The following is an 11,233-nucleotide window of genomic DNA, read 5'->3' as shown; positions in this document are numbered from 1 at the left end:
GAAGAGATGTTATAAAATATAACAGTAAGTATTATCTCTTGAGCAATTATATAAATATAAACTTGGTTTATTAAAGTTTCATCACAAAGATTTATTGAGACTCATCTTACTCGGAGCTTGATTTTCGCAAATTTATCACATCAATGTTGCTCATTTTTCTCCCCGTAAAATTCGCGCAGACAAGTTTCAAAGGTTTAATCGATTTACTACACCCATGGGATCTTCTGTTTTTGTTTTAGTCTGAATCTTCGTGAGTTTAAGGAAAAAAATAATGAAATCTTCAATCGGACGGACAGTGGCATCGGTAACCCATAAAGCACCGGAAGTTCAGAGTTTGTTAACTACTCGAGAGGTCATTGATTGGAATGAACGTTACGGTGAAAGACAATTCAAATCGCTTTTCGTCGTTCTATTACGATGAGAAGGCGTCTTCCTCTGGGATATCTAGGGAAAAAACTACCTCGACTTTTTTGTCTGGTTTGCGACCGTCAACCAAAGAAACTGTCATCCGAGAGTGGTAAAAACTATTCGTGATCAGGCAGGAAAGTTGGCTCATACCTCAAGGGCCTTCTATAAAGAACCCCTGGGTGCCCTTGCTGAGAATTTGAGAAAGCTCTCGGTTTAAATCGTTCCCTACCGAGGAATACAGGTGAAAAAACAAAAAAAATTATGCGATTTATGAGCAATAATAATGTCGATACGTATTGGAGTTGCTTTTCCTTTTTTTTTCTCATTGTATTTTAAGAATCGCAAGCGCTGAGGCGGCGATTCGGCTCTCAGGATGACGAGACAATAAGCTTACAGAATTAAAGAAATACCAGATGGAAAAGCGTCGATCTTATTCACTAAAAGCAACTTTTGAGGTAGATCTTCCGCGATTTCCATACATGCTACTTCTTGATTTCGTCGCTTACAACGATCTCAACATCCTCGAGTTGAAATTGAGGCAGGATCCTTACATCCACGCGTGTATAGTGGAACCGGTCCAGGGAGAGACTTGCGTTGTCGTCCCTACATTGCGTCACTTATGCTCATAAATCTTATTCTTTATAATCCCATAGAGAATTGGGAATTCGCACGAGTTCCACGGAGTATATTATTCCGATTTACCTAACCGAAATGTATTAGTTGAGTAGGGGCGTGTTGTGTATATAGGTACGGAAGGGTGGAAATCGATGGGGTATTGCTAGTCGCGCCTGTTTTAAAAGTGATTTTGAAATTGACTTGACGTACGGCCACGTCCCGACTGTCCCTCGCGATTAAACTTCCTCCAGATACGATACGAGAATTTCGTAGCTGTCAATCCAGTAAGTTATTATTAATGACGTTCCACGAAGCTCCGAAACTTTTAGTATTATACCTAGGGGTGTGTATAAATATCGCTGTCTGAACGGCGCGTGAAATCCCATAGAAATTTTATCTCCCGGCTCCAGATTCGACGTACCGTCTTTGCAATATACATACACATATACTCATCTGAATACAGTGAAAAACATAAATAAGAGAGAAAAAAATGCTCTCATTTTGCAGACCACCCTCGGCGTTCTATCGTAGCTACTGTACTCGTTTACCGCTGTAAAAATCCACCGACATTAATTCTTGTGTATGTTACAACCGAGCGAGCGAGCAGGCGAGCAGTTTAGCGAATCCGATGAAATTGAAAAAGTTGCACTCCTGCAAAAATCTCGAGGATGAGCATATTGTTTGTTCATATCTGTTCAACTTATAGAATTCTGTCAAATTTAAGCGTAAAATGGATACCTATATAATAGGAGTTAGGGAGCCTTGTACCTAGTATAACGTCTTCTGGATAGTTGGTGAGATGCAAACAGGACAGGGAAAAACTATAGGGACGGATTGGCAGTCGATTACGAAGCTCAACGACTTGATTTCCTGATCGCGAGCAAAACTTTTTCCAGAGGAATGTATCCCGTTACTGGTGCTCTTGCCGACGACCAGGTACCCTAGATTAATTTTATTTACGTTTTCAAATTTATTGCCGAGTAATCATATGAGTTGAAAAACTTTCTCAATAATTTCACATGATAACATATATTCCAGTGATTGATTATTTATTGCGGGATTACGTAGAAATAACCAGGAATATATTTCAGGTGATAATATCTAGCGGTGCTAAGCGATAAAAGTTTTCCATGATTTTTATTGTAGGTTGAGCTTGTTATAAGTAAGAATGATAGTAGTGTATAGTGGTGTTTTCTTATACTTTTCTTTATCACCGATCATTCTCGAACTGAAGACCGGATTTCATGGAAGTACATTTGGGGGAAGCCCAATGGGGGTAGCGTTAGAGGCACTGAAGATACTTGAGAAGGAAAAACTTGCGGGAACTTGGGTAAAATCTTGAGGGAGGAAGTAGAGAAATTGCCAAGGGACATTGTCTCGGAAATAACGGGGGGAGGGCTTCTCGCCGGGATCCTCGTCAACAAGGGTGCGTCAGATTTAATCCCTCATCTGCTCTGCAGCATCCGAACCCCCAACTTCTGAGATACTTTATCTTTTTTTTTTTCATTGCCGCAATGCATATGCCATTTTACGCATCATTTGTCTTTTAATCTTGTGACCTTTCCGATAGAACTATCGAGAATTTTTAATTTTCACGAATTTCGTGGCAGTAAATGCTAGGCGAATTTTCATCAAAAATATGTCAGGTGCAGATATGCATTTCGCTTGAATCGGAAATTTCACCGGTAGGCGATAGTTTCTCGTCTTTCAGTGCTATACGACTTTAATTTTCGTTTTTTAATTTCATCATTTTGCCTGAACGGTTTCACCCCTATTCCCCGCAGCCCGGAAAGGCACATAGGGCTTTCATTAATCCCATGAAAATCAATCGCTCTGAAATAGTCGGCGGGTGCAAAGACGTGTATGTGTCTGACTAAGCAGGGGCAGATGCTGGTATAACAAATCGATACACATGCTTTTGCAGATGGTGAATCATCTTTCCATACACATGGACACGATAGCGGTGCAATTTCCACGGAAAAAGAATCCCCTTACAAATAAGCGGCAAAGTAGATTGCGCAGTATATTTCCCTTGGTCAATTCTGTATAAAAAATTCACGAATCTCAAATCACCATGACCGGATTAGGCAATATTTTCAAACCTATCTGCCGCGGACGCTAATATATTATCTGCTGTCGTGCTTATATGACAATGATATGTATGAATTTCCATAAATAATATGATTTACGTAGAGTTTTCTGATGGGTGGAATCTCTACCTCAGGTTAAAAGATGCTGGATTATTGAGCAGGCTAGCACATGGGTACATTATCCGCATTTTACCCCCGTTATCAATAACTGAAGGACAGCTGAGGGACAGGTTCCATATCTTCACGACTACATCAACACTAATTACTCACAGAATTTTAGATCAATTGGGGAATTATCTGATCTTGATCGAATTTATAGCGCTGATTGCAGAAACAGCAATTATTGATAGCGTAAAATATTGTTTAGTACTTAATACTAATAATATTACACTATCGTCGCGTATAATAGTGATCACTGGAATTTGGCACAAAAAACTCTTATCTAGAGGCAAAGGTCGTGTTTTCAACTTCAGAGTCTATAAAATAAATAAATAATTCCAGGCTATTTCTAGATTGCAATGTCAAAATTAGAAGTAAAAAAAGCTAATCAAGACTACTTATCACAGTATCAATTGAATAAACATAGAAATTGATCTATAATTAATTTAAACTAAGTCAAATGTGAATATCCGCATGCCGCTTCAAATGTCTCTTTAAGCTGAAAGACTGAGAGAACATTTGGTTACACTGAGCACATTTGTAGGATTTTCTACCAGTGTGCAGGTCCAAGTGCCTCTTTAAATGACTGGCCAGCTTGAACTTTTTACCACACAATCTGCAAGAATGTTCTCTTTCAGTGTTGTGGGATATTTTATGATTCCTCAAATGACTCGATTGAGAGAAACATTTGCCACATAAATCGCATTTGTATGGCTTTAATTTATTGTGAATTCTGAGGTGCTCCACCAAATTACCATGTTGGTTGAAACATTTTTCGCAAAATTCACATTTATACGCTTTTAAATCTTTATGAGACTCTAAATGTACTTTCAAATTGTATTTCTGGCTAAATCGTTTATCACAATACTCGCACTGAACTAAATTTTCACCTGTATGGAGCCGCAAGTGCGCTTTAAAGTTTTTAATGAAACGGAATTTCTTGTCACAAATGGCACAGTCAAAGGTACTTTCTTTTAACGTATTTAACTTTCCTGTACCATATTTATGTGATTTTAAGTGATCTTCTAGATATGAGGCAAATGCAAAAGTTTTGCTACATATTGTACAAACGTGCACATTTGTTTTAGTATGTAGTCTAACATGGGCATTCAATTTACTTTTCGAGGCATATGCCTTTTCACAGATTGTACACTTGAAGGGTCTCTGTCCCGTGTGGGAAAACTGATGGGTCATCAGTTTGGACTTTTGAGCAAAAGATTTAGGGCATAAACTACATTTATGTTTTTTGTCCTTGGCAATTGAGCCATCTGTCATATTCAATTCGGACTCGTTTGGTTGATGGTTTAAACTGTTTTCAGACACTTTAGAGAATGCCAGGTTTTCAGAAATCTGAATCCCGTTTGACTCAAGGCATTGGAAAGATCGGTTTCTGTTCTCTTGGAGGTCGTTCAGGGTATTATTTGCTGAGAAATTAAGATTCCTCAGTTTTCTTGTATCATTGACCGCAATTTCCCTCGGGAAAGATAAATTCTGAATAGAATCTTCTCCCACATGAGTGACTGTTCTATCATAACTCAAATTTTGGGCAATTTGATTGGAGTCCTCACTTACCTCTATATTAGTATTATCGCCAGAGGAAAGATCCATGTGATCAGAACTGTGAGTAAAATTGTGGCTTATCAATTGAGTCCTGTTTGTAAAGGTGTGATTACATAGGGAGCAATGCAGTGCACAAGCTGCCCGACTTGGCTCCTCATTATCTACTGGTGTACCATTCATTGAATTTGATCTCAACAAAGAAGGAATTTGCACACCATGTACGTCATCAACAACCAAATTGCTATTTAAATTGTTGATGTTGAAATAATTATTCTGGGGCTCAACTATATGCATGTGTTGAACTGGTGTTGTGTTCTGTACAGAAGGCACATGTAGCCTGCTGTGTTCACATAGTTCTTGGTAATTCACAAACACAGCACCACACTCAATGCATTTTAAAGTTTTCTGAGAGTTCTGAATAGGTACAAATCCTTGATTCTGCTGATATAGTTTGCAGCCTGATACAGTTGTGTATGAAGTTAACCCCGAGACCTATGGATTGGATTTGTCATGAGAAGTCTACTAAGCAATCTACGCTAAGAAAGAAATGAATTGAATTCTCTTTCCATTTCTAACTTATCAATACCTTGATAGCAGCTTGCCTCAAAGCTCTATCGGCGGCTCTGCATTGTTCTCTGTACAGCAACGCTGATTCAGCTCTCGTTACACATCTATCACACATTTTTTCAGGTAACCCATCCCCTTGCCAGACCTGGAATATTTGATTTTACAGAGCGTGAGCAGTGTTGTTCTTGGAAATTAATTATTTGAGTATTCCAAGATTGCTAATGTGTAATTGTAACCTCCAAGCAAGACAGAGATCTAAGTTTAGCAGCGAGCGATGAGCCAGCTGGACCCACAAATAGGCAAACCATTTTTTCACCGTCTTCCCTCAAACAAGTTCGACACAACTTGCTTATATTCTCGCTATCTATTTCCTTGGTGACGATAAACATTGTGCCAGAACAACCAATAATTTATAAACAAACCATGAAGTGTCATCTGCACATCTGACAGTTGCACATTTCACAGTGCATTCCACTGAAAGTTCGCGGGGAGCCACCACCTGGGCGACCGATACGAATTGAATTCCGTAAGGTGCTGCCCTCTATTTGTAATCAAATTTCCTGTTTTAAATTGAATTTGTTAATGTTAAACAGCAAATAAGCAGCATGAGCTTCAAACATTACCATGGGAAATTGTAGCCTACCTGTATTTTTTATTCTGATGACCAACTACCTACCCAATCGCACATACAATAAAGGATATGTTCTGTTCTGTGATCTGACCTCTTTTTAATTATTTGCAGATATTATTTGACATTTTTATGCGGGATCGAAAGGTGTAGAAAAAAATATTCAAAGCGTATTTTACTTTTGCACTGAGATCAAAAAAGTTTATTAGTAATATCGTTGTTATAATAATTTCTGACTCATTCATGAATGAAATTTTCATTATACCGCATTATGCGCACTTTGATCTGTGTAATTTAGGCAGCAGGTTCTAATTAGTACGAAGACTATATATCGTGCGCCAGTTTCGCAGGTATTTTGAAGTTTTTTGATATGTTTTTTTTTTATTTTATTCAGCGTACAGAGATACCTCTAACCGCTATAATCCGTTCGTTATATAACGAACGGATAGAGAATTAAAAAATTACCGGAATCCATGCGTCGACCTGTCAACGCAAATCTCCTTTCATCAGCTGATAAATAAATAAATAGAGCTCAAGAATACAGATGTATTCGTTTCACCATTGTGGGGCGAAAATCCAATATTTCATTTTCACTTTTAGTCCGACGAGGAAGCAAGAGAAAAAAGAAAAAGGGGGAAAAGGAAAGAGAGAAAGAGAGCTCTCTTGCTGGCAGGCAAAACAGAGAAGTTTCGTACGTCGATCACAGTTTGCGATATCTAGATAGAAAATACACTACGGGACATGACGTGAAAATAAAATATACAAAGCGCAAAGCTTTCTTTCTGGTACCATGTACGTGTCCCCCGCGACTGACGTACAAGTAATTTGACCGAATGAAATATTTAATCCACTTTATTGTTGCTTCGAACTCCAATATTTATCGAAAAAGGACAAACCGTCGTACGATTTATAGGTAAGTTTTCACCTATAAGAACTGCAATCAGCCATGCTACATTTCGAACGAAAAACTACCATGTACGTACATACCTGATATTACAAAATATGTATACGTATGGGGGCAAAAGGGTGTATTCGCGGTCCAAAGTCACCCTACTTTTCTCTAACATGTAATATTTATGATTAAATTGTACCAATTATGTGTATACACATATACTTATGTGTGCCTATAGTTATCATATCATTTCACGCGCAGGCATAGCATATCTTTAATTATATCAACGTTCGCGTAACATTATAATTATTACAACGTATCCTGCGCATTATCTCTATCATAATTTGGTTCTCCGGAAAATCAAAATAGCAGCTTGATAAGCTGCTACACGCACAGGTCATAGTTATACGTACGTTGTTTAACGTTGGCGCTAACGAAATTGAAATTGATATATTATATACATATATATCTCAACAAGTAATTATACCGTATATCGCATTGCCAAATTTAAATTGATCTGAAAGTTTCATGCTATAAGCGTCTCATCTCCTACCGCCGGGGGTTATAATCATAAGGAATCGGATAGCTTTCTCGAGAAAAGCTGCCGTATTGAAAATTCATTATCTTTTTTTCCAACACTAACGACGAATCCATAATATGTCACGTATTTTTAAATTGACCTTGCATAAAAAATGCAAGCTACTAATAATTGTTATTAGCGTGAGAAGTTTGACCTGACAAGGTAGCAAGTGATGCAAATTCGGATGATGGCTGGGTGAAAAACGGGCTAGAGTAGCAAATTATGAGGGCACATCGCACTTTATGTGATATTTCTTTCTTGCGGGCGGTGCGGTGACACTTTAAGCTAACAAATGAGTGTTAAAAATGACTGTTAGAAATATCACGTCTGCGGACACGTGACGTCGTTAAGCTAATTAGTTAATATTTAATATGCAAAAACTTGTCGCGACTCCGATCCTTTATCTCGTCGCCAGCTTTGCAACTCCATGATATATTATCATTAGATTATGCGTAGTTCTAAAAAAAAATATGAATCAAAAATTCCTCGGACACGACTTCCTAATTCAATTTTTTTATCCGTTCGTTTTTTAGCCCTTTTTTGAAAGATTGCGCTCGAGACTCTACGGACAAATGGATCTACCGCCTCAGCCGTCTGCGGATAGAGGAAGACTACGAGAAGACGAAGAGTAAAAATAAACTTGAGGGACTGCTCTGACTCTATCGGTTTCTCTCATCGACGGTGGGTGGATGGCTGATGGTAGACATAAGCAATCGCGTACACTATATAAGGGTACCAACATCGTATTACACGTATAGGTATCGCTGGTCTATATAACAAGGTATACACAATATTAAATTTGCATGAATTTGAATAATACCGTGCCTCGGATATATCGACGTGGTGCATCACGCAGATATCGTTCGTGAATTTGATGTTTTCCTTTCATTTGCACGTTATTTGCTGTATCGAATATATAACTGAAATAATCCTACTCCCGTTTCACAGCACTACAGAGTTTTGCTTCGGTGCGCCTCGTTTCCAAGTTTTGGAGTTATTAAATAATAACCCCCAACGTCTACAGATATACCTGCAATGCGGATCTCACGTATGTTCGTACACGGCATGTTGTGGTTTATTGCTGATGCACATCTAGTACCATATATCGTTTCAATGAATAAGGCGGTTATAAATTTTGATATTTTTGTGCGTTGATACGTCACACAATTTAGGGTCAATAACTTTATAGTGCATGATCGATCTAGTCGTAAGGGTTCTTCAGTGGCAGCAGCGGCAGCAGCAGCAACAATAACATCGGTCCGAATTCAATGAATTCATCAGCCCTCACGCAATTACGTGTGATTCTGCAGCATCAGGCGCGGCGGTATTTGATGTGAATATTCAAGAAGGTCACTGATTGTGACGGAGAGTTACGCTTGGAGTTAACGAGGCTATATGAACTCAGTTGTATAGATTACCTGGGAATATTACTATGGTAGTAACGATTATTCGCTTCCTGCACTTCTACTCTGAATAAGCAGTACTGCTGGACATACGTATAGTCAGAGACTCCCGTGAGGACGAAATGTGTCCGATTTTGACTATTCCCTCGGGGCTCAATTGCGTTAGGACGCCGACCTAATACATCGATGAGCACCATATCTGATATCGTATCCGCTGGAACGCAGATTTATGCTAAATCACCCTTTGCAGTTTGCCGAAAATTCGTAAACTCTAAATTTCTCCCCAGCAACGCATTGGAGAGGTTCAGACCTAATCCACGCTTGCGGAATATAAGATGCTGGTTCTACGGAGTTGATATTTCGGGTGGTTTTTCAAAATTTTGTTTCGCTATTCAAATCCACAGCGGGTAGTGTATAATGGGATGAAATTCAGCAATGTATAGGAGGGTTCGCAGAACGGTAATATAACCATTTCTGCTTCCACAGATGCTGCTGCTCGAAAGAAAGTAAAGTTTGACTTTGTGTATTTTGCACGTCCTGCAGACAATTTCTCGTCTCTTTACCTCCGCTAATTAAACAGTGGAAATTACGAAAATTTACCCAAATTTTAACAGGCAAAGAGCGCGAAAGGGTGCTTCATGCATTTTGCACCTACTTCGCAAGATTCCCCGTCGTCGTCCACGGCTCGTAGTTGAAAATAGAATTCTTTTAATTTCCAGGAGCTAACTGATTTTGTTACCGCTAGTTAGCTACGCGTTAAAAAAGAAAAAAGATCTCAACTCAACTGTACTATTCAGTCTACCTGAACTCACGCGAAGACGATGCAGTCGCAGCGAACTCCGTAATAATCTGAAGTAAGAAAACTCAACGAAAATTTTGACGAACAAGTAACGAAAATCCGTAAAATCGTCGGAAATATTTCTTTCATTCTCGACCACATGTTACGCGAAGAGACTGACTTAGGTATAAACGTACGTTGTAGAGTAGGTACTGGTATAGAGGCATGTTGTATGTGGAAGTTTTACGGCGCTTAAGGGACGTACGCCACTCCTACACGTCGGCGTAGAATAATTTCGGGTACTAAATCTCAATCAACTGAAACATCCCATCAACGTATGGTAGGCACCGCAGTTCAGCTCTGCTGAACTTGTAATTAACGCGAAACCTTTTCTTTTTTTTTTTTTTTTTTTTTACGTAATCTGTTGCTTCAAGGGCGCATCAGTGGAGGTAATAAAACGTAATTACTATATATATCTACATGAACGCCGACGAAACTTATCACTTCCGGCGACTTTAAGTTCCTACCGCCAACATGACCGAATTTCCCTTTTTCTAGGGGTGAAAAACATCTCATATTCTCTTTCCACGAGCGGGGGAGTAACATTCGAAACGTGATGTGCCACGTCCATACACCTGTACGATCTTGACGTATGGTACGTATGTATGTATGCATATGTATATTTGGGTAGGTACGATACAAGTGGGTATAACGTGATTTTTTTCCGAACGGGGAAGACGGTTCGGAAGAGCCGATGACCAACAACAGAGTATGGAAGACCGCAAAAACTTGATCGAGTGCACTTTCTGGATAGTACCGGTGTATAGATACCGATTTCCATTTCCGTTTGATGTCCAGAGCAGTCGAGGACATGTTATAACGAAATTCATTCACACGCTAGGAGATTATTGTCACCCGCTTTACTGGTGCCATTTCGACGCGACTGACCGTAGTGTCCGCGTATACCTATATAGGCGTATGTGCCTGCCAATACACAGAGTTAAAGGTACACATATGTATATCTATGGGTAAGTATATTGACGCGATAAAGCCGATTCATGGCTTTGTAAACGCGGTCAGTATGGGAATTCGTGTGTATGTATAAATTCACGCGCTTGCATATACGTATACGCTGTACATTTATGTACGGTATATGTCATTAACACGAGAAATCGGTACAGTATGCACGGATACGTCTATAGGTATGGGTCTAGTGCGTATATATATATATATATATATATATATATATACGCAGCCAGAGGATCTCATGGGAGCCTATTTTATACTATATCGTAGATGCGTCAATGCTGCAGTAAATAGCTGTCACTGCATGTGGTCGCACCGTATTATGCAAATGAAAATGGATCTGACCGCGCTGTGCAGGACGTAATTTCGAGTTCAAAGCGATTTCGAATCGAACGCTGCCTTGAATTGCATTTTGATTGCCATTCCGTTTATAATGTGTATCATGCATTACCATTATGCCGTTTAACATCGTGGTGGCCCTAAACATTTAGCCCTATTTCGCGCACCCCAAATGTTCGGCTAATTCG

At 39.2% G+C, this 11,233-nt stretch overlaps 1 protein-coding gene across 1 annotated transcript; it reads right to left on the bottom strand.

The window, feature by feature from the left end:
- Positions 1-1,126: 1,126 nt before the first annotated feature.
- Positions 1,127-5,927, bottom strand: LOC105684106 (zinc finger protein 761-like). The gene is made up of 3 exons (XM_025746550.2): positions 5,636-5,927; positions 5,419-5,544; positions 1,127-5,324 (listed from the first exon to the last, which is right to left on the bottom strand). Exons 1-3 carry the CDS (start codon positions 5,786-5,788, stop codon positions 3,729-3,731), a joined length of 1,875 nt encoding a protein of 624 aa, XP_025602335.2. The 5' UTR covers positions 5,789-5,927; the 3' UTR covers positions 1,127-3,728.
- Positions 5,928-11,233: the final 5,306 nt, after the last annotated feature.

Source organism: Athalia rosae, chromosome 1 (assembly GCF_917208135.1).
Source record: "Athalia rosae chromosome 1, iyAthRosa1.1, whole genome shotgun sequence".
Taxonomy (NCBI): domain Eukaryota; kingdom Metazoa; phylum Arthropoda; class Insecta; order Hymenoptera; family Athaliidae; genus Athalia; species Athalia rosae.
Note: the sequence above shows the minus strand (reverse complement) of the source record. Positions and strands in the feature narration are given on the sequence as shown.

Coding starts and splice junctions, on each gene's coding strand:
- LOC105684106 (XM_025746550.2), bottom strand. CDS start 5,788: ATGTTTATCGTCACCAAGGAAATAGATAGCGAGAATATAAGCAAGTTG. Junction 5,545..5,635: donor GATCTCTGTCTTGCTTGGAG/GTTACAATTACA, acceptor CAAATATTCCAG/GTCTGGCAAGGGGATGGGTT. Junction 5,325..5,418: donor TGAGGCAAGCTGCTATCAAG/GTATTGATAAGT, acceptor TCCAATCCATAG/GTCTCGGGGTTAACTTCATA.